Source organism: Lissotriton helveticus, chromosome 4_1 (assembly GCF_964261635.1).
Source record: "Lissotriton helveticus chromosome 4_1, aLisHel1.1, whole genome shotgun sequence".
Lineage (NCBI taxonomy): Eukaryota > Metazoa > Chordata > Amphibia > Caudata > Salamandridae > Lissotriton > Lissotriton helveticus.
In genome coordinates, this window is record NC_136063.1 from 876561431 (window position 1) to 876585468 (window position 24038).

Here is a 24038-nt window from a genome sequence, read left to right on the forward strand (position 1 = left end):
TCCACTTTTTGGCTCTTTGTTGTTTTCTAAGAGAATAGAAATGTGTCTTTCTTCCATCTTTATATGTCTTTGTCCTCCAATCAGCTTTTTTATAGACCTTCCACCCTTCCCCTCCACTTGCTAGTGCACTCCGACCTACCTCCTATTGGGGCCAGTATGTTTTCTCTCTTTAATGTTGTTTACCTTTCTTTTGCAGATATTGTGTAAAACAGACAAAGACAGTCTTGCAATTTCTCTGACAGAGTTTGAACTCTGAAATATTTGTAGGGAGACATTTGACCTAGTTGCTATTGAAAGCTGGATTGTTAGAAAAACACCAAGAAGAGCTCAGGACCTGTGCCAATGTGGTGCAGAAACACAGAAAATGGAACACAGCGTTGATTTTGTTGGTACCTTAGATACTCCAAAGTCGTCACATCCTGACTTCAATTTCTGACTCTCAACTTTATTAACATTTAAGTCACTGAATTGTAAAAAAGGGGACAATTGGCCTAGAATGGTATCATTTATCAATCAGGCCAATATAGAAATGCACAAACCACTTTCAACAAATTTTCTCATTGTAATAATTAACACGTTCCATTAAAATGATTTAAAAAATGCAATGCTACATTGAATATCATCCATGTAAACAAGGAATATGAGTAGGGCTTTACTTAGCAGTAATACCAGGATAGGGTCATGGATCTTTTGTATAAGGAATGAAAACAAATAATACGTTTTCCAATTCTTTACATTTTTCGAAAAATGCATTCTTGACCATTAGTGGCGATTTGGTATTGGATCAATGAAAACCTGAAGGCACTGCCCATTAAATGAGTTCATAGTAGGTCTCAAATCCCAAGAAGACATCAGCAAAAGAAAGAAAAATTCTGGAAAAACTATTGTTGATTGTTAAAGATCTATTAGTTCTAAAGAGAATGGTTAATTTTTCTATACAATAAAGGCCACTAAAAAGATGTAATTTATCATAGACATTTTTACCATCATTCCATCTCAAGCACTGGTTTGGTGAATTAATTTGTAATGCAACAGGGTGCGTAACTGGCAGGGCACCTTTGCTGCCTCTATCTGAGTATCAGGCCTTGGAATAGTGGATAATGCTCTAACTGACTTGGGCCAGGTTTACCATTCAGAAATCTTTTAGAGAAACACTGTAATGTGGTCATATTTAAGCCCAGGCAGGAACGTCACCACTTTCTATGCTCACGTTTAAACTTGCAATATTTTCTTGAAAGTTGACAGGTGAAAAACGCTTTTGGTTGCGTACTGATAATGTTCCACAAAATAATGTTGCTTACATTTACGCATCTTCAGAGGCACATTATCAGAACTTTGAACATTCTGTACAAAAGCTAGTTCACTGTGCAAAATGATGTTGTTTGTTGTTAGTCGCTCAGTGACAAAATTGTCAGGGTAGAATCAATAATGGCAGCCTGTCTGAGACTTCAGCATGGCAACATGAGTGATGTTTATTACATACACAACATCACTCCTTGATTTAGTTAGAAGAGCATTTCGCTGGCACTATGAGGTCACACTATGCTGGTATTCCAGCTCAGCTGATACCGGTTTACCTCCTGTGACAGATGAAGCCCAGCTCTCCACTAGGACGGGCTCTCTGATGACACTTACACACAGGAAATGGGGAAATTGGATCATCCTACAGGGACTCTGGCAGATTCACCCACCCTAGGCGCGTTAGGTTAGGGAGCGCTAAGTAGGAGCACAAAATGTAATAGTACTTGTTTGCAATCATATATTCTCTGTTACAACACAATGGGTGAATTATTTAACTTCTTCTCCATTCTACTAATGCTGATCGCGTTGCTCTGTTTCCTTCCATTAATCATTGCAGTGCATGTATTTTACTCAAGAATCACAATGCTTCAATAAATATTGAAACGTCATGCTGTGTATTTCTTGTGTGTCTCTTTGGGAATGCATGAGTAAACAATCTAAAGGGGTTCTAGATCTGTTACCATGATTTACTTAGGGAGTCAGAGTTGTCATTTTCTGAGGTTGCACATTTCACCTATCGCCTTACCTAGTTAGGGGTACAGATGGTGCACTGTGACCTATCAGGACTAAGGCCAACACATTCTGATGGTGTTGTTAGAATTAGTCGTGTACAGTTTTGACATTTGTGTTCTCCAAAAAACGCACACTTTTACTGAGAAAGTATGTCATATGGTTGTACATGAGCTGAAATCCTTATTGGGAACTGAACATGAGTTTCTACTCTAATCAAGTTTTGCATCCAAGATGCGTTGAGAACCAAATAGCAGAAACGGTGCAATAAATGGATTTAAATGTGCATGTGTAGTGGGAAGTAAATCACATTTTTGAGTACTCAAATATCTTTCATAGAGTTCTCTATACATGGTCTTACTTAAATTTCATTCTTCTCCTTGTAATAGCTTTTAACATTTACTCTTGGTGTTTTAAATGTTTTTGGGAGTAAACGATACTTTTCAAACCTTTTATAACAACTCTCACTCACTCCCCTTTTACTCCAATTTATTAATCACAGTTTAATGGTCTGAAAGCACAACAATAATCAAATTATATTTTACTGCAAGAAACTTTTAAAAAAGTGTCTTATTATAATTTACGTACGACGTCCCCACAATAGTACATAAATAGAATGTTGTTAATTACATATACTTTATATTTATCTTTGACTTTACCATGATATCACCACATTTATATATCAGGGCACCATAATATTTGTGGAAAATCTGCAATCAATCACAATATGTGCTACTATATTTTGAAGAACAAGGGATTCTACATCATAAAAAGGTGTAACTGGTCCATCTCATTGCTCGAATCCTTTTATAAGTAACTATGAAGGGATTGAGGAAAGACACAGTGATTAGCTGACAGATCCAAGCAGGTTAATGAGTGGATCAAGAAATTTAACGATTGAGATATATTGTTAATGCCACAGTGCAGTGCAAACAATGCAATCATTATCTTCTAGAAAACGTAGGGTTACCAGATGTTTGTATCTCATAAAGGACACTATGTTCTTGTCCACCACTTTTGTCCAACAACCCAATGGATTCTGGAAGTTGCACTCCGATTTGACGAATTAGGTTAAGGTTTTACGCTACAGCAGCTTTTAAATGAAAAGGTGGACTAGAATAAGTTAAACAAATGATAAGAAGAATCTGGTAACCTTAATTAAAATGTAATTTGACTTTACTAGTGGAATGGTGTAAGTATTTAAAAAGTAATACATATATATATATTTAAATCACATCTGCAATATCAACTCCCTGTTTACAAAATAGTATCTCTGCAAGGAACCAAATGTACACATTTACAAGAATAAAACATACAGCTCTGATTCTTTTTTGTTTTTTTTAGAAAATTATATGAAGATCATTAGTGCAAATGAATGCTGACCTGCAGCACTTAATTGGTGAACTTTGGATATCCTAAGCGATCCATTAGTGTCCAGCAGATATTCTCTATCAGCCTAATTTCCTCCTCTGGCATGCTCCTTTTCCAGCTGTCAATATGCGTGGGTGAAATCTCCCCTTCATAGGGGAGGTAAAATAAGTTTGTGGAGCTTGCAAACAATATTTGGTTTAAAGTGGCTGGAGACACAGGAATGCCAAGAAAGGCATAAATACTTTCGGTTGTTTTTTGTGGAAAATGTACAATGTCTTCAAATTTAACCAGTTGATAGTTTATTTTTGGCAACTGTCTGTTTATTCTCATGGCAGCTGCAGTGTTTGCAAACCACAAATATGCCAGCATGGAGACTGCATTTGATTTAGAATTGGATATCTCCTCTCTCAGTGACTCGTACTCATAGGCAAGACCTGAGTTAGAACTGCATTTCTCTCTGCTATCCTGAGCTTTGAACATCAGATCCAGATGATGTGCAAGTTTATTCACACTATAAAAGTTAGACCTGCTATTGTGGGTCATGGAGAAGATCCATGCTCGAGGGTCTCTTACAACAAACAAGGCTCTTAAAGATGAACCAACAACCTCTTGGAAAAAAGGCAGTTTTAAAGTCCAGCTCCCACTGCTTAAGCTGAGCACAGGTCGTGAATGAGGATAATACACAAGATGTCTCCTTAGCTGTCTTATATATTCTGCATCCTTGTCAGAACTACTTCTAAATCTACTCCTCTTGTCGGCAACAATATCTTTCCTTTGATATCTCTTTTTCTTCTCTTTAGTCACCACAGAATGCTGGGCAAGCACACTCTTGTTTGGCTCATGCAGGTGAATGTTTTGTAAATGGAGCTTGGTGTTTTGGACAAGAGACTGGAGCCAGCCTCGCATCACAAGGAAGTGACCATCTTGAACATCAGAGTTGCTCCATTCACAACCATCAATAAAGGGGTCGATTTTGAATTCACTTTCTGGGATAGGTAAATAGGCTGTAGGAATTCTGATGTAGAGGAAATCAGTGCTGTTGAAAAAGAGCTGCTTTAAAATATCTGCTCCCGAACCAGGTAATGAAGTAATCACAACATCTGGCAAGTCAAGAGAGAGGCTGCCAGTTGGTTGTGCTCGTTTCAGTGTGTCTGTTTCCTTCTCCACTGAATCACTACTTTCTTTTAAACAGGTGGGCTGACTGCAGGAGCTCCATACATCCATCAATTCAATGAACCACAGCGTAATAACAATGATTAGGCCCAAGCGCATCAGTTTCCTGAAAGAATTGTAAAACCTCCAATGAAAAAACAACACAGCCAAACTCACACACATGAGGAGTCCTGTCAATGCATTCACTTTAAATCCAAACTGAAACAAGTACCTATTATTTGAGGGGATTTTGCCTACAACTCCTGTGCCCACACCAAATCTAGTAATTGTTTCCTGGTCTTCCACTGTGGCGTAGCCACCAAAACCCAGATAATTATATCGTGCACTCAAGTCATTGTACTCAGTTACCAGTGATATTATTTTCTCTGTATTATTGACATTTAAGCTAACCCGTAGTCCATGTTTGCTATCATCCATAAACTTGAGATTGGAAACATTGACATATGGCCCATAGAATAGGTACGCAATCCTAGTTACATAGCTTCCCATGGGAAAGGTCACATTGACAAATTGGGTCCAGCGCTTTTTGAATTCAGCAGCCTGTTCCTCCTCTTGTATCCTTGCAACAGGGCTATTTCCATGGTGATCCAACCATAACATCTTGTAATGGGCATCCCACACATCCATCATGGCCCCATTGAATCGATTTAAAAACTTATAAGGTATGTACTTAAAATCAATATCCAGATTGTGAAAGAAGGCACTAACCAAACTAAGGGGAGAGTCTTTATGTTTCTCAATATGGTCCACTACTAGTAGGGTCTGGGGATTTAAAAGTACCAAAGCACGGTAAACGCTCTTCAGTCTCATGGTGGATGAGTAGGCAGAGACTGCCTCACCACTTGCAAACATCATTTCTCCATGTTGGCTAGCAGTTATGATATCTCCAGCTGTGTCTCCAGCCTCATCAGCTGTCCATTTCAGCCAATGCGCACATTCACCAAGTTGCCCCTCCCAAGGATTGTTGCACTGACTAGTAGGTGATGGGGCAAATACTAGTACATTATTTAAGTGACTATGTTTTGGTCCATAGAGAGCTTCTGAAACAAAAACTTGACCATTTGGGGCAAACGTAAATGAGTTCTGGTCTGGGTGCTCATGACCAGGATTGAAGCTTCTCCATCCATCAATCCAGGAGTACGGTTGAAAATGCACTATATCATAGACAGCTCGGCCACCAAGCTTTCCTGATTTAAATGAAAGAAATGTGTTAGTCTGAGTATTTGGCAACCCAGCTCCATATGTAATGACTCCCCAGTTGGGAAATATATGCAACTTAGAAGTTCCATGGTCCGAAGGAGGTTGAGGTGTTAAGCTTGGATCGTACCATATGAATTCTGTGTGAAGAGTGCTCCACCTCTGTGAACTAGACTGTACCATAGGCCCATCTTTTGGCCTATGCTTTCTGATTTGCTGTGCTAGCCAGTTGCCTGCTCCATTTTTTAGCACAAATTTGTCCAAAAATACTAACTGGCTTTCTGGACCATAGAACCAATTATAATTTGAGTCTGCAATGCCTACCGTTCTCTGAAAGCCTGGCAAGAGGGTTGCATAATAAAACCAAAAGTGCATTTTCAGCCAGTAATTGTCCATGTTATTAATACCAAAATGACGCTGTGCCAAGAAAACGTACTGAGTGATCGATTTTGATGTATAGCTGCCATATGCAACTCCTTCATCTAAAGAGCCATCAACCACATGATTGAGCAAAAACATGGTCTTTTCCATTACGTCAACAACGACTTGCTTCCAAATGTGAGCTCGGGACTCCTGATAAAGGCCAGTGACGAGAGCTCCCGTGAGCAGCGCTATCATGTTAGTGGGTTGGTGGTTATGAAGCAGCTGCTTGCCCCAAGAGCGCACTTTCGAATATTCATACATTTCTTCACTCACACTCTGTATCTTCACCAAGTAGCTACGTCTTCTGCTATCATCTAGTAAGCCATACAGGAAATCAAATGCTGTGGCGAAACCAGTGAGGGAGTGGCCAAGGGGCACCTCGTCTCCGGGTGCGTTTGTGACCAGCCAGTCCTTGTAGCCAGCCATCCTGTCCATGTACTCCAGTGCAAAGGCAAAGGCGGCTTGATCCTCTGGGCAAAGGAGGCAATATAATGCCAGGGGTGGTAGGTTGTTGCCATAAATCTCATTCCACTTTGAAGCAAAATCAGCATGCTTGGTTGGAGGCAGGAAGTAGGTTGGGTTGGACAGCATTGTTGATACTGCATTCCTGATTGCCCTAAATAAATGCAAATGGCTGCCGCGGGACTGTTGCTTCATTATGCGAACGTCCTCCACATCGAAATACAAGCTTGGATGAAGACTGAACTCCTGCTGCTGAACTCTGGCAACAACATCTTCCAGTCTCTGCGTTTGGTATTGATTCGAGTCGTCTGTGAAAGTCCGCCAGTCAGAATAATTGCTTACAGATCCTTCAAAGTGGGAGAGAACTAGGGTGAAAAATACCATGAAGAAGTAATGTCCTGCAAACATCAGAGCCATGATCCATTAGGGGAATGCTTCCCTTCAGGCAAACATTGCTTTTCCAAACAAAGTGCTCCTATTTTCAGAGTATGCACATTCTGAGAAAAATTGTGTTTACAGGGATCTTCCGAATATCAGTGTCAGAGGTAGTTTGCATTCATCTGTAAAGACGCTAAAACGGAAATAAACAAAAAAAAGAGTGAAAATGTGTTTATTCACATATTTCAGAAAGCACATATTTATTTTAGACATTGGGTACTCCGTAGGGAAGCCTTCTAAATGAAATATCCATTTGCGTTGCCTTTTTCAGAGCGCAATGCCAGGAAATCGTATTTCACAGTTAACGGTGAAGGAACTCTGTATGCAGCTAAAAAAATAATTTTCGCAGATGTTAGGGTCACGATGAATTAATTTAGTTGATTCAAAATGGAATCCCTCCTGTATTACGTCATGCGTTGCATTTCCAAAAGTATAGCCAGACGTGGAATGTATGAGTGATGGTTTATTCGTTTCCTGAGTCGCAGACACGTTCAGACCCCTTCTCTGCCGTCTGCTCCGTCACAAGCTTGTGAAAACTCTTCAATGCTCCGCTGGTTTGCTCTTGAAACATTGTAACGTGGTAACAATCTGTTATTTTCAGTTCTTGTCCCGGTTTCATAGCCTTTTAAGCAGGCGAAGCAGCTCAGTGTCTACCGACTCCGGAAGTCGTACATTCTTTCCAGCTGCACAGCGGTTGGATTCATCAACTGAAAAAGACAAGAAATAAATCTGAGAAACAAGTAATTTGAAACCGCACAGTCCAACAATGGCGTATTCAGAATGGATAAAGCAACAGTATTGAAAACAGGCAAAATCAATGCAGCTACATGTCTATAGGGTTGGAGGGCGACAGAAAATAGGCAGGTACACCAAAATATAAGTGACACTCTACCCCCCCCCCCCCCCCGCCCACCCCTCCATTAGTGAAGTAGAAAGCCCCCAAAAAATTGCCCATATTAGCAAAATGAGGCAGTTTTGAGCTTATACAGACACGCTGAGCGTGTATATGTGTTCTGCAAGGCATGGATTTGAGCTTGCTGCGGACAATTCAATATTAGGGAAATTAAGATTACTTAAAGTAACACAACAATTCCCCACACAACTGCATTTTCTGCCCCAAGCTGTGCAAAAAATAGAACGATAAACAGCAAAGAGTACTTCCACACCAATACTTTAGTTATTTCCTTCCCTATAGTATTTCCCCCTATTGCCTCTTTGAGCTACTGTATAACTTATTTAACTTTTTTGAGCCACGTGAGGTGCCCTTCAGCTATCTCATTATAAAATATTAATATATCTCCCCTTTCCGCTCTGCATGTACAATGCTAGACTCTCGGCTAAAAAAAGACCTTTAGCCTTGTACTAGCAACTATCAATCCTCCATCCAAGTTGCGGTACTTGAAGGAAACAAGATCTGTAAAAAGGTTTCCCTGCATGTTTCCCCAACAGGCTAGTCTGTGATTGGTTGCACAGTGTTAAAAACATACCTCCGAAAACATTTAAAACAATACTTACAAACAGTTGCTTTTACAAGTGCACATGAAAAACCAGTTTGGTGTTTTTAATTAGAATGTAAAGGTAAGGGGTTGAATTATGGAAGAACATACACATTTAGGTTTTCTTTTATGTTTATCATGGTACAGATTTTCATCAGACAAAAAATGTTTCAGACGTTCAAACAGAAGGCAGAAGTATATTTGCCATTATTCCATGGCAAAATACTGGTATGATTTTTCAGGTTTCAGAAATGGCATCACATGACTTTAGTCCTGACAATTTCATTCCAAGAGATGGCATCATATGATGTACCTTAGATCAGATTGGAGATAATCAGTATTGCCTTTGATGTAGAGGACATCACCATCGGAGTTCTAGGCTCAACCAATTGAGATGCCTTAGTGAACTGCACAGAAACATGGCATCAGATGAGGACTGTTGGACATATTCAGCCATGCCATGTTCCACCTATTCTTTACTCAAATATCATACGCGGCTACTAGCTTAACATCCACTATGTTAATATTTGATCTTCTCATTACTCTCAGACCCTACATGGCTGTCAGCTTCACCCCTCTTTATTCAAGTACAGCTCTCACAGGTGTGCCACTATCATTCTTTAACTGTACCACTAAGGTAAAGGACATGGGAAGAAAGAAGAGATAAACCAAGACACATGGATGCAAAGAAAAGAGAGAGGGAGGAATCAATGATTTTCAGAGAGAAACTGAAGACAGGGTGTTCGAAATGGGGTCTCTAGTTGGCAGTGATTTGCCCCCTGTCCAAGTCGGAACCCATTTTCTAGTCAGCGTAAGTGTAGTACACACTAATTTTACCTTTGCTCACCCTCTGGTAACTTGGCTCTGAGCAATCAGGCCAAACTAAAAAGGCAATGTCCAAAGTATTTGTGCGCACACACACACACACACACACACACACATGCACAGTAATACAGTGAAAACACGACAAAAGTACTTCACACCAGTTTAGACAAAAAGCCAATATTTGTCCGAGTAAAACAAGACAAGGTTGAAAAAAATCCAACACACACAAATCAAGATATGAATCATTCAATATTAAATGCATTTATAGCATTTAGAAAACAATTGCTCCAACTGGGGCTATTTGGTCACTCTTGACTGAGACAAATCTATAAATTCAATCCGATATGGAGTGCAAGCTGGCTACAAGAGTAGCAAGGCCCCCTGTACAGGATCATGAATGTGTCACAAAGTCAAAGATGGTGTGATAAGCAGAGGTGAGGCAACGCAAAGGCAGGAGTTGCATCAGTTCCGAACTGCTATGCAGGCCATTGGCACGTTGGAGCTCGAGGACAAAGCGTCGCGCAAAGTAGGCGAGGTGTCAATGTCACAAGGTAATGCATCGGTTTCTTGAGGTGGTGCAGGGTCATTGATCTGATAAAGCCCTTAAATGATGCAGGGCGCAGGGGAGGTGATGCATAGGTTGCAGGTGCAAGACCGTGGGTCCTGAAGGCAATGCGGTGTTCATGATGCATCAAAGTCACAGCGCAGTGCATCAATATCAAACCACCAGGCCACAGATGCAGCGTCAGAGTCAGAGCGGTGTGTCACGGATTTCAGTGAAGCAGTGCTCGAAACTCATGCAGCGGCGGTACTTTAGAGGTGCTACGGCACCATTGGGGCTTGCATTGTAAGTCGCAGTCATTGCACTGTGCACTCAGCAAGTGGGGAACACGACTTCAGTGCAGGCAGTGGCGATGTATCGATTTTGCAGGGGTGAGCCGGTTCAGAACTGATGCTTGGAGTCGATATCTCGATTTCTTGATTGCAGCACCAGAATCACCTCCAAGGGACACGTTTGGATGGCTACTCATGTGGGAGGGAGAATCAGTAGCATTTGATTTACGTGCCCTGGGCACATGTAGTGCACTGTACGAGCACCTTTCTAGTAAATCAAATATGTCAATAATGAAGAAAACAAATGCCATTACATTTTAGGCACAGAGCACATGCAGTTTAGCACTGGTCAGCAATGGGAATGTGCCCAGAGTTCAAACACCAGCAAAAACTAAGTGTAGCACACAAACAAAAACAAGAGGCCAGAAGCAAAGAGACAGGGGAAGCTACACCAAAAGATGCCAGGTCTAACAGATGGGAAGAAAGAGTGAGGGAGAGAGAAGGGCAAGAGAAAGGAAATAAAAAAGAGTGTGAGACTGAGAAAAGAAAAGTTCAGGAAATAGGCAAAAACAGAGTGGGAGAATTGTGGATGGTTCAAAAGAAAGAAGAGGTTAGATGGTGGGAGCTTTAGCTATAGATCAAAGAAATAAAGACCAATTGTAGAGCGAAGGAAGGGATTCATAAACACATATAAGGAAAGGAACAATTGAGAACTGGAACAAGGATTCACATGCACAGTGTCAGCATAAGACACATCTCCACCAACAACTCTGCTCTCCTTGGGTACACAATTCAAAGCATAGGCTCATTTCATATACGCACATACTTGGCCCTATTGATAAATAAACTACTGAATAATGCCAAATTGTATAGAAGTCTCCTGCATAGCTAAAACCACACACCCCTGCAGGAGTCTACTTCTTAGTAATGCAGAGGATGCTGTGGCACAATGGCCAGGGGATCGGAGGGGCCCCATGGAACTAAATTATGGGTGTCTTTAACGGCTAAAATATAGGTCGTAGGTCTATTTGCTTGCTTGAATGAGTGCTCATTTAAGCCTTGCATTACCACTATCCCCTTTAGAAAACATCCTTTACAGTGATCCACGACCTGCTCTACACAAACAAATGTACTTTCTGGACACCCAGGCGTCCCTCCTACACTAATCAGATGGGATCCTTTCCCAGCACAGGGAAAATCAATGTAAAGAGAGAAAAATCATAAGGCAGTAGCGGGGCCTAAAAGCGGTAGCTTACTACCTTAGTCGGTAGCGTTTACGAGTGTACAGATGCCTTATTGTACATGTAAGACATTAGACACAGCCACTGATTCATTATTTTTCTTTCCTCATGGGAGGTGATGCATAGTTCAAGAAGTAGTAGGATGCCGCCATTTTAAAATAATGCTGTGTCTGTATATTTGCCATTCTAGTTTACATCAATGATGAATAAGACCTCCTGTGGCTACATATACTTAATGAAAACATGCCACAATTACAGCATAAATTTGGAATAGGTCTGTTCATTTTTTAATATAAAACATTGGAACTTAATTGTACAGATTTTAGCACATTGGCCTAAGCATCAACAAACAATGTAAATCTGCTTCTTGCAAGCCTTTGTGTAGTTGTATCTAATAAGAGGGAGAAAGAGAGCCACCACTGGACAATAGTGTGAATCTGCACACTGACAAAAGGTGATGCACATGTGAAAATTGGATATGGCACAAAGACAGACTATCAAAGTAATTGGAGGAATGGAATTTGACACATCGGGAGATGGCCACAAAGGAGTGTGACTGGATCTGATTACCTCTTATAGTGACACATCGTTCATCACTTGCAAGAATGATTTTCCAAATTTGGAGGTGAATGAGGCAAGATCATCCTTTCTGTGCGTGGGCCAGTGTAATGCTATTAGGTTGTACTACTTGAGTGGGCTTTCTCTTTTATGAATCCTACGGCCCAAGATATATTTAAGATATACATAAATAATTTGGATTGCTGGCTGAAAATATTGACATTATCACTGTTCTCATAAAGGCTGACATCAAACTTTGCACATTAACTATTATTTTAAACTATTTAACACCTTTCACTTTGATCTTTTTCTAAAGGTTATGGGTTATAAAAGTGGTTCTCTAACCACTTGATAACTTCCCTCTACTTCTTTCAATACACCAACGTCTCTAAACACATGCTACGCCCATTACTAATGCATCAGCTGTAAGCACACTATCTGGCTCTTGCACGCCGCAAGGCCTATTGCTATCCTTCTACTGCATTACGACATAGAGACTGCTCATCTTAGTGAAGGGCTTTATGTCAGAATATCAAGGTAAAAGGCATGGAGCTGCATCAATTTCAACTTTAGTATATGCTATATCATGAACGTAAGCATGTATAGGTAAGTATTGATTCACTACCCTACTCAATACTTCGTATCTGTCCACAAACCTGCACTAAACAGTCAAAAAAAGGTTCAGTCACGTATAAAAAAAATCAGAAATTCACTGAAAACACAAAGTACAGTTATGTTACCTAAGATGTCCTCAGCAAGTCCATAAATGATGTCATTTAATGTGTCATGAGTGATGCCATATATAAATTCATAAGCAGTGCATAAAAAGGGTTGTGGGTTACGTTACTTTGTATAACCATACCTGGCATAATCCAGTGGTTTTTCAATTTTGTTTTGAAACAATTACTGAACTTTATGAGTATGTCAGGGAATTAATGATGTTAACCTAAAATGCTTTTAAAGTTCTGACAACAATAACCTATCTAATATATATATATATATAACGATTGAGTACCTTGATGTGATACTGGAAGCTAAAAATGAAAATCTTGAAACTATGCAGTATCAGAAGAGTACAGCAGGCAATAGTTTTGCTTTCAGTTGTCATCCCAACAAACTCATCCAGAGTATCCCTCTGGGTGAACTGTTAAGGGCAAAAAGAAATTGTAGTACCAACGAGTCTTACAATGACGAGAAAGATGTTATGATTACTCGTTTCAAGTCAAGGGGATACAATCAGGAATGCATCACAACTGCATGTAAGAAGGCTGAGGTAAGAAACAGGGAGGAATTGCTAATGATTAAGACTGATGACATACAAGGCGAAGAGGTGGAAAAAAATAAGATTCAACACCACATACAATAATAAATCAGGTGAAGTCCGCAGGTGTTTGGGCACATTTTGGAATGTCCTTCAAACTGACCAAGACTTCCAGAAATATGCTGGTGACTTTCCCTTAGTTACTAATAGGAAGGCCCAATCGTTGAAAGATATGATGTGTCCAGTGGTGTTACCCAAAGTAAAAAGATTGCAGAAAAGTACTGTGCAGGGGTTCTTTGTATGTGGCAGATGCAAGGCATGCCGGCACAGTACGAACTACAAACAGGTCAAACTATCAGCCAGTTGCAGCACATTCAAAATTTCAAAACACTTAACGTGTGAAACCTAATATGCTGTGTATGCCCTCAGATGTCCCTGCGACAAATATTACATCGGCAGCACTATACATAGGGCTAAAAAGCGGGTATTGGAGCATCTGAGAGCGATCACGCACCATGATAAACAATATCAGGGCCGGACTGGCTACCGGGCAGTTGTGTGTGCTGCCGAGCAGGGGGGTCATTTCGTTGATGGGGACCTGTGTGTGCAAAACTAAATTCGTTTTGCTTTTTTTATTTCAAAGCGCACGCAGGTACCCATCAACAAAATTAGCTCACACCACGGAGAAATCCTCCCCCTGCTCGGCAGCACACACAACTGCCCGGTAGCCAGTCCGGCCCTGAACAATATCCTATTGCACGCCATTTCTTTACTGACCACCAACAGAATACTAGTTTATTGTCCTTTGTCGTTCTTGACTGTGTCCAGCGTAGGGAAAGAGGAGGGGACAGATGGAAAGAGTTAAGGCGACTTGAGTCTCGGATGATAATAAGATCTCATACATTGCAACCTTCTGGCCATAATGGTGACAAAGCATTTGCAGTTCATTTGGGTTGAGCAATTGCGTGTTTTTCTTGTGAAATAACTGCTGGATTTTAACTTTTTTATCTGAAATCTTCCTTCTCTTAGCTGTATTGTTTGTGTATGTTGTAAATGTATTTACATTTAATTCTAATTTGTGCATTTTCCTTTAATTTTACAGATTGTCAATTGTCTGACCTTCTTTGGAGGTGATAAAAAGCAAAAGTATCATCAGTATGACGTTTAATACTGTTTTATCCTTAACTCGCAATGTTATGTTGTAGATTTTTTGCCTACTTGGGCTCTATGTCTTGTGTGGTGTCCCCCACATCATTGAAATGGATTGAGTATATGAGCAATTGCCCACTTGGGTTTTATGGACCTTAAAAATGTGAATCATTTATAGCAGAATTCCGCCGCATTAATGATTACCCACTGAGGACTGTTTTACTCAGAAATAACTGTTTTCTTTTGCTGCTGCAAAAGTGGTGCGCACTTGTGCATGATGTGAATATGTATATAGTAAAACAGCTGGAATCACTGTGATTATATCTGGAGGCGGTTGTAATGGCAAATTCCAGGTTGTATGAGGTTCGGACAAACCTTGCTCGGGCATTGTGGGTAACGTAGTCTTTACCATCGCAATGCTATCTCTGATCTAGTATGCACTGCGAGTTTTTGTTGTATGATAATGATTGTAAATTGATCGAACTATTATTATTGCTTATGCTAACACAAACTGCGAGGCGCAAACAAAATTGTACATATAGTGATTTTGTAACATTTGAGTGAGACGATGTTTGATGGCAGTCTGTCTTTTTACTTTTTCCCAAGGGTAGTGCCACTTGATTAGTATAAAACTTTATTGTTTTCACCAACACTGTTACTCGTGATCAAGAAGCTGTTAGCTTCGAAACGCGTTGGGGGATATTCCAAGTAATAAACCTCACTTCTGAACCAAAGATGGGCCAAGGCGTTTTGTCTTTTTGATATTGAAGACAACGGTAATGTGGAATTAATTGAGGCTGGCGATCCCGCTGCGGCCCGCCAGGACGAGGGGCATTGGTGGTTCTGCTGTATTTTGGATGTGTATATATATATATATATATATATATATATATATATATGCTCAGGCTTGCACCCTCCTAGTAGGAATCACTCGAACACCATCACGAGCTTCCAAGCCAAAAGCTCTTTATTAGGTACGGAGGCTCTCGCTGATTTTCGTTGACAGGCAAACACCAGTTACGCCTGACTCGTTTCGAAGTCTTTCTTTCTCAAAGGCTGCTGGTGGTCTTGAAGGAATCCCAAATGATGAAGGGCGGTTCCGTGTGGTGACTGATGGGCATCCTTGCCTGACCACTACGTGGGTCTGTCGAAGGGATGATCCTAGATAGATACACACATGGTAGGCATGTTTAGGTTTTCCTGTTAGTTTACACGATGCGTACACACCAGCTTTTTCCTTTTTAGACCCTCTGATATTTTGTTGTGTAGTTCTAGTTTACACCCACACCACACCCATGCAGCACAGGCATCACAGGACATGTCACCCTGCCAATAAAAAGTGCCAGGCGCACGTGCTCGACACCATTTCCATTCTCTCCCATGACTTGAAGTACACAGAGTTGGTGGCAGCCGGGGCACTTTGCCCGAAACTGGCCTCCTGCCACATGGCAATGACTTGAGTCCACTGAGTTAGAGCCACCAGAGCCGAGTGGGTGTGCAGCCTGCGATGATGCGTAGGCCTCAATACACCATATTGGCAATCAAGACCAGATTTGAATTGTGAGCTTGGCTTGACCGCGTTTACGCCACTCAGAGATGACTCCTGGGCACGGTGCAGCAGAATGCGCTGGGGGCATGACCACCCCCCTACTATCACCGAGGCAGCACAGAACAGGACAGCGGACCTTCCCAAAATGGCGTGGCCCCTCAGCCACACAATAGCTGAATGTTGGGAGAGGTGGGAACCAAGTAAGTGTGAAGGAGGCATGTCACCCATCAATAACAATGCACACAATACCAAGTGCAGCGGTGATGTGCTGGACAGACCTCACTATGCAGAGCACAGACCTCTCCATGTGTACATATACTGCTGGTGCTTGTACTGTTGTGGACAGTGGACGCAACCATGTTACCTCAGGCAGTGGCGAAGATATCAATCATGTAGCTGTGTCATTCCCCCCCTTTAAGCGGAACCGAAAGCGGAGTGGGCTGGTCCAATGTACACCACTCCAGCGTAGGAGTGCAAATAGCCCGGGGCTCTGGGTGTGGTTCACTTCTGGGAAGACCAACGCGTCTGCCAGAGCGGCGGCCCTCACCCTGGTATGAGGCTGCCGCCGTGACCACCGGTCTCCTCAACACAGGCCCCCTGCGAACAGAGCGGCACAGCACCGCAGAGTTATGTCTGTACAGACTACTGGCTTTGATGTACACTGCGGACACCAGGGCTCACAATTCAGATCGAGTCGTGATTGCAGATGACGCAGTCGAGTAGGCAACAGACATTGCTACCAGTGCAGCCCTCCCGGAGCACGCATCATCGCAGGATGACCACGCGCTGAATGCTTCTGGTGCCACTAACTGTGCAGCTCAACTCGGCGCAACGTGGCTGTGGGCCCTTGCTTATCACTGCCTCCGGCCTATACTACAGACAGCAGGACTCACAATTCAGATCGAGTCATGATTGCAGATGACGCAGTCCAGTAGGCAACAGACATTGCTCCCAGTGCAGCCCGCCAGGACCACACATCATCGCAGGCTGCACACACACTGAGTGGTATGGGTGCCACTAACTCAGTGGTCCACAAGTCATCGCCACATAGCCTTATTAAGGCAGAATTCATTAGGTAAAAAACATTGCTACCAGTGTGGCTCGCCCGGACTACACATCCTCGCAGGCTGTGCACACGCTGAATGCTTCAGGGGCCACTAACTGTACAGCTCAACTCAACGCCACGTGGCTCTGGGCCCTTGCTGATCGCTGCCTTTGGCCTACACTGCGGACAGCAGGGCTCACAATTCAGATCGAGTCGCAATTGCCGATGACGCAGTCCAGTAGACAACAGACATTGCTCTCAGTGTGGCCCACCCAGAACACGCATCATCGCAGGCTGCGCACACGCGCAATGCTTCAGGTGGCACTAACTTAGTGCACTCAGTGCACCACGTACCCTTATTAAGGCAGAATTAATTAGACAAACGACAGTGCTACCAGTGAGGCCCACCTGGACCACGCGTCATTGCTGGCTGTACACATGCTGAGTGCTTCAGGTGCCACTAACTCTGTGTAGCTCAAGTCAACGCCACATGGCTGTGGACCCTTGCTGACCGCAGCCTCCGGCCTACACTGCGGTCAGCAGGGCACACAATTCAAGATTAGTACTGATACAAATTGGGTAAGAGACTATAATCGGTTAAGAAGACCAAATGCTCCCAATCTGTGCAGCTCAAGTCAACGCCACGGGGCTGTGGGCCTTTGCTGACAGCTGCCTCTGGCTTACACTGCAGTCATCAGGGCTCACAATTCAAATTCAGTCTTGATTCTTTAATTTCAGAGTCCAGTAGGCAACTAACTATAATGTCCCTGGAACATACATATTTCGACAATGTATTCCATAGATATTTCATCTTTTGTTCTATACGCCCACACTTTGTTCAGCAGGGCTCACAATTCAAATTCAGTCTTGCTTTAATAATTGCAGAGTGAACTGTACTCTATGTCCTCAGATTTTATCAAAAAGAAGTGACAAAAAGCATTCCTCGATATCTGTGCTGACTACTGCCTTCGATCTACACTGCGGACAGCAGGGCTCACAGTTCAGATTGAGTCGTGATTGCAGATGACGCAGTCCAGTATGCAAGCGACATTGCTACCAGTGCAACCTGCCCGGACCAGGCATCATCGCTGGCTGTGCACACGCGGAGTGCTTCAGGTGCCAATAACTCAGTGCACCACTTATCATCACTGGTTGCGCAAAAGCTGAATTGCCACTAACTGTGCAGCGCAACTCAACGCCACGCGGCTATGGGCCCAATTTGACTGCTGCCTCAGGCCTACACTGCAAACAGCAGGACTCACCAATCAGATCGAGTCCCGATTGCAGATGACGCAGTCCAGTAGGCAACATACATCGCTACCAGTGCGGCCCTCCCGTACCACGCATAATCGCTAGCTGTGCACATGCTGAGTGCTTTAGGTACGACTAACTGTGCAGTTCAAGTCAATGCCACATGGCTGTGAGCCCTTCCTGACTGCTGCCTCTGGCTTACACTGCGGGTTAGCAGGGCTCACAATTCAAATTCAATCTTGATTCATTAATTTCACAGTCCAGTAGGCAACTAACTATAACATAATCCATGTACAAAAGGGAAGGTGTACCAAAATCAAAGTCAATGTCGTCCAAGTGTATCCAAACAATATTATTTTAGTATCCTTGCTTCAAGAACTGGTTTTATATCAGTTATAGCTTTAGTACAATGACCAAATTAATCTTGCAAGTCCAAAGGAACACTGAATGGCAGTCTACACTGCGGACAGCAGAGCTCACAGTTCAAATTCAGTTTTAATTTATTAATTAACGCGTGAACTGTACTCTATGTCCTCGGATTTTGTCAAAAGGAAGTGACAAAAAGCATTCCTCGATGTTTGTGCTGACTACTGCTTTCGATATCCACTGTGGGCAGCAGGGCTCACAATTCAGATCGAGTCACGATTGCAAATTACGCAGTCCGGTAGGCAAGACATATTGCTCCCAGTGCGGCCCGCCCACCCGCATCAGGCATCATCGCTGGCTGCGCACACGCTGAATGCTTCTGATGCCCCAACCTCAGTGCATCAAAACTCACGGACCCTTTATGATAGAATCTTTTGTGTATGATTTCAGATCTGCTGCCCCAACCTCAGTGCACCACAAGTCATGGACCCTTTATGATTGAATCTTTTGTGTGTTAGTTCACATCTGGTGCCCCAACCTTAGTGCAGCTCAAGTCATGGACCCTTTATGATTGAATCTCTGAGTGTGATTCGATGATTACTGTTGTACTTGTTGCCAGCACCAACCATTCCCTGAGGGCTGGCTTACACTCACCTCACACGCATCCAGCACAGATGTCACTGGACATGTGACCCTAGCAATAAAAAGGGGCCGAGTGCACGTGCCCATACCCAGTACCCAGTTCCTCTATCTATCTAACTGTGTCTGTGTGTTCACTTTGTATGCATGATGGTGCCCCTGGGCCCTACCACATTACATTGTGCTGTGGACAGCGCACAAAACCATGTTACCTCTGGTAGTAGGAAGACTTTGGTTATGTAACTTTTTCTGGGTCATTATATAAGTACATGGGTAGAGACTGGATCATTACAGTACTGCAAGGAGAGTGTACAGTGAGTTCATAAGTGCATGGGGATTGGCGGAGTGATTGGCTAAGTATATATGTTGGCGGAGCCTAACCCCTGAGCACGAGCTTGGCTCTAATTGGCTGCCCTCCATGTGCCAAAAACTTACTTGCATGGTCCTTTATTGCTACAGCTGCCACACTCCACTGAATGTGCGCTAAATATTCATATCCACACAGATGTGTCATGTCCACGATCTTTCATGTGTGGAAGTATGGATGAATGTATGGTCAGTGATTCCCCCTACCTTCCATGTTGGCCATGTTGCGGGACTTGGGTCACAGGGTGACACATTGGCACTTGCGCCCGGGTGGTGTCAGCACTACAACAGGGACACCTGCATCAGTTGCTTCCTCAAACAGCCCAGGACGGATCCATGCCCAGAGCTCCGGAGTCATTGTTCACAGCCTCACGCAGGACTGGCATACGCCAGGCCAGCCCACTCCGCTTACGCTTACAGATAGGGACAACAACGCTACATGGCCCAGCTTTTCATTGTAGTGATCTGCTGGTCACAGGTCTAGTTTTCAGTATGCCACAGCCACTTACTCACGGCTGGTTTACACCCACACCCCACCCATCAAGCACAGACGTCACAGGATACGTGACTCTACCAATAAAAAGGGCCAAACGCACGTGCTCGATGCCATTTCCGACCTCTCTTGGGGTGTATCCGTGTGGTGTGAATGTGGGCATGGGGGCCCAGGGGCCTGCGACATCACATTCCGCTGGCCCAGAGGTGACACAATGGTGTCTGCACCACATTGCCCAATCATAGAAGGTCAATGACTTTTGGGGCACAGACTTGATTGCACCGAATGCACTGCGGCCGGCACAGGCACACCTCCACGGTGCCGTGACTTTCGGTGCACTGAGGTAGGGACACTGTAAGTGCTGAGCGGGTGTGCCGCTTGCGATGATGCCCCGTCCCGGTGGTCCGGACAGCTCAGATTTTGTGTGCCCTACTGGACCGCAGTGTAGGCCTGAGCCATTGGATAGGGGTGGCCTATCGACACATGGCATGGCTTTGCTGGTCACAAAGTTAGTGGCACCGCAAGGGCTGAGCGGGTGTGCAGCCTGCAATGATGCCGAGTGCACTGGTATGTCCTCTGCCATGGCGAAATCAAGATCCAGCACCAAATGTGAGACCTGGTGGCCTGCGGAGCAGGGCTGCATGATGTGGAGATTGCCCTGTTCGTGAGTCCCAGGCTTGGGGCTTGCAACGGCACAAGGTGGGCCCTCTTTTTTTCACGCAGGTGGCGGAAGGTGAGCAGTGAGACCTGGGTGTGCAGGGGCGGGCCGTCACCTCTGGGGTGTGGGAGTGGATAGTGTGCAGCAGACTGGGTGTGCAGGGGTGGGCAGATACCTCTAGGCAGTGGGAGTGGATGGGGTGCAGCAGCCTAGGTGCGCAGTGGCGGGCAGACACCTCTGGGCGGTGTGAGTAGATGGGGTGCAGCAGCCTGGGTGTGCGGGGGCGGGACATCGATGAAGGCGAGTTAGTTAAATGTACTCTGTCATTACTGCTTCTATACTATGTTTCAGAAGAGTGACCTTGAGGGCTGCAGTATGTCCTGGCACGTGGTTGGAGACACACTGGTGGCAGAAAGGTGAGCATTGAGGCCTGGTTGCGCAGGGGCGGACAGTCATCTAACACACAGCGCACTGAGTGCGGGCGTTTTCTGCCAGACACGACCTGGAGACATTCCCGATTTAATCTCTGTTCATGCCCTTGATTGATTCGGGCGGACACGCTTTTGACTTCGTGTGATAAGTCCCATTGAAAAGGCTGAATGAAAAATAGGATCCGTGCGCACAACGCATTCTTATGTAGTGACGCCTCACTCCTGCCAACTTTTGATGACTTCGGAAAGCCACAGAGCCCTTTCTCTCGACAAATGATCTGTGAGAGTTACCCCTTTCCCCCGCTGTTTCAATCCTGGTGTCATGCCCCCCCCCACCCCCACCACTTGCCCTGAAGAAGACCCCAGCAGTAAGGTTCAAGACACCTACAGACATAGGGGTCGAAACGTCGATGTCGCAACATTTGCCAATACAGAATTGACAGTAAAATCGCCAACCCTTAATCTGACTTATTATATATATATATGTGATATGGGGTATTCCATCCCTCTCCAAGAACAATCATTCTTCTGACCTGAACTTCAGCCTGTACCCGAACCGTGGCTTTGTGATGTTTCAATTGGGCACGTTTCTCTTCTCTACTGGTACCTTCATGGTTTACGTCCACCTGGTGTCACACGGGAAAGACCTGGGCCTCAGCAGCTACGAGGCAGCCTTTCTCATGTCGGTAACAAGTCTAGCAGACATGTGCTCTCGCCCCCTATCAGGCTGGTTTGCTGACCTCAAGCTACTTTCATCGCTGCAGCTTTCGGCTTTGTGGGCCTCAATAACTGGTCTCAGTATGCTCCTCTTGCCCCTTGACAGCACCTTCCAGGGCATCATGGCCCTTGGGCTCTTCTACGGCCTTAACACTGGTGCCTTTGCACCAATGTTTTATACTACGCTGCCCGATCTAGTGACCACTGAGAGGACGACCAGTGCTGTAGAGCTCTCCTTGATGGTCACTGGGTTTGCTGCACTACTGGGTCCCCCATTTTCAGGATTCCTCAGGGACCTCACCGGGGGCTTCATGGTCTCATTCATTGTCTTTGCGGCATTCACGCTAGCTGGGAGTGGCATTATGATGTGCAGCCCCTCGTTCTTCACTGGAACCCCATTGCCTTGCCAAATGAAGAAGAACAGTGAGTTGCCACATACTGAAGAGGAGCCTCCGGCGCCCAGCACTATGATGAGACTTTCATCCATGGACGAATCCCTGGACAGCTCAAAGAACAACGGACTGTATACTGTGTCCAGTTAGTGACCGTCATCTTTGAAAACCACAAAATGGCCTCTGTGTGCAATATTAGGAAATTGTCTCTCTTTTCCACTTTGGACAAGAGTGGTTTAGAGGGGGTGAGAGTACCAGGGATTGTTTATCCATCTTTTCTATTTTCAGGTGTGCTAAAATGTAAGAAGCATCCACACTTGCTACTAATATAAAATGCATGATGACTAACATATAGAGCTCAAGACCCCTTTAGTCATGCAAAATATGATCATGACAGTCATCTTCAGCCAGAGCCTTGTACTGGTTATGAGAAGGGAGCAGCACCAGACAAGATTTCCATCCCCTTCTAAGGGAGACTGGTTAACAGGGTACATGAGCCTCGGTGGCCATCGCCTTACTGCCATGGTGTATCATGATCACTGTGGAAGAGTGCATCTTCAACAAAACAAAACCACTGAGCAACCATAGAATGCTAGGAGCTGCCACATAATTTGTATCTTCATAGCCACAATTTTGCACTTGAGTGCACATAACTTGGCGCCGGGAAACCCTTTTTGGGTAGCTGTGCGCCTTATAAGCTTAACAAATAAATAAATAAATAAATAAATCTCTGGGCGGTGGGAGTGGATGGTGTGCAGCAGCCTGGGTGCGATGGGGCAGGCAGACACCTCTTGGCGACACCTCTTGACGGTGGGAGTGGATGGTGTGCCGCAGCCTCTGTGCACAGGGGCGGACAGTCACCTCTGGGCGGTAAGAGTGGATGGTGTGCAGCAGCCTGGGTGCGCAGGGGTGGGCAGAAACCTCCGGGCTGCGGGATTGGATGTGGTGCTGCAGCCAGGGTGTGCAGGGGTGGGCAGACACCTCTTGGCGGCAGGAGTGGATGGGGTGCAGCAGCATGGGTGCACAGGGGCGGCACAGCGATGAAGGCATGTGCAGTTGTATGTACTCTACCATTACTGATTCTATACAATATTTCAGATGAGTGAGTTTGAGGGCTGCAGTATGTCCCAGCACGTGATTGGAGACACACCGGTGTCGGAAAGGTGAGCTGTCAGGGTTTTGTCCGCAGTGTCGGAACTCACTCTACCTCTCCATCTCCTCCTTTCTCTGTCTCATAATCTTTCTTTTTTTCTTCCTCTCTCTTTCTCTCTTTCTGTCTCTTTTCCTCTCTCTCACACTCTTTCTCTCTTCCTCTCTCGCTCACACTCTTTCTCTCTCTCTCTTCCTCTCTCTCTCCCACTCTTCTTCTCTTTCTCTCTCTCTCCTTTGATGGGCTCATGACGCACAATCTTATCTTGCTCTTTATTATGCAGGCTGCGATTAATAGATTGTTGAAATATGTTAGCAAGGCTGTACCTACTTTTATTTTGTTGTTTTGTGTAAATAAAATGTTTTATATGTAAATCCATAAATGACTGAGATTCTCAAATTCAAATTCAAAATGCTTTATTCGGTATATACAAATATAACCATATAGCAGACAAAATAAAATTATACATTGTAGTACATATAAAGGAAGTACAGTTTACTATAATGATTTTAGCCTTTCAAA

General features: G+C 44.0%; 2 protein-coding genes across 3 annotated transcripts in view; one reads left to right on the forward strand and one right to left on the reverse strand.

Moving 5' to 3' along the window:
- Nucleotides 1–429: 429 nt before the first annotated feature.
- The window catches only part of DSEL (dermatan sulfate epimerase like), a 91735-nt gene continuing 68126 nt past the window's right edge, over nucleotides 430–24038 (reverse strand). For both annotated transcript variants that reach the window (XM_078687510.1, XM_078687511.1), the window contains exon 2: nucleotides 430–7802. In XM_078687510.1, coding sequence (XP_078543636.1) covers nucleotides 3424–7074 — 3651 coding nt within the window. In that variant the 5' untranslated portion in view covers nucleotides 7075–7802 and the 3' untranslated portion in view covers nucleotides 430–3423. The remainder of the gene's footprint in view (nucleotides 7803–24038) is intronic.
- Nucleotides 13107–22516, forward strand: LOC144828081 (monocarboxylate transporter 13-like). The gene is made up of 2 exons (XM_078686213.1): nucleotides 13107–13322; nucleotides 21773–22516. Exons 1-2 carry the CDS (start codon nucleotides 13107–13109, stop codon nucleotides 22514–22516), a joined length of 960 nt encoding a protein of 319 aa, XP_078542339.1.

Bases quoted from the DNA above. Each gene is read 5' to 3' on its own strand.
- LOC144828081 (XM_078686213.1), top strand. From the start codon at position 13,107: ATGCAGTATCAGAAGAGTACAGCAGGCAATAGTTTTGCTTTCAGTTGT. The intron at 13,323-21,772 runs GTAAGAAACAGG...TCCCTCTCCAAG, and splicing joins CTGCATGTAAGAAGGCTGAG to AACAATCATTCTTCTGACCT.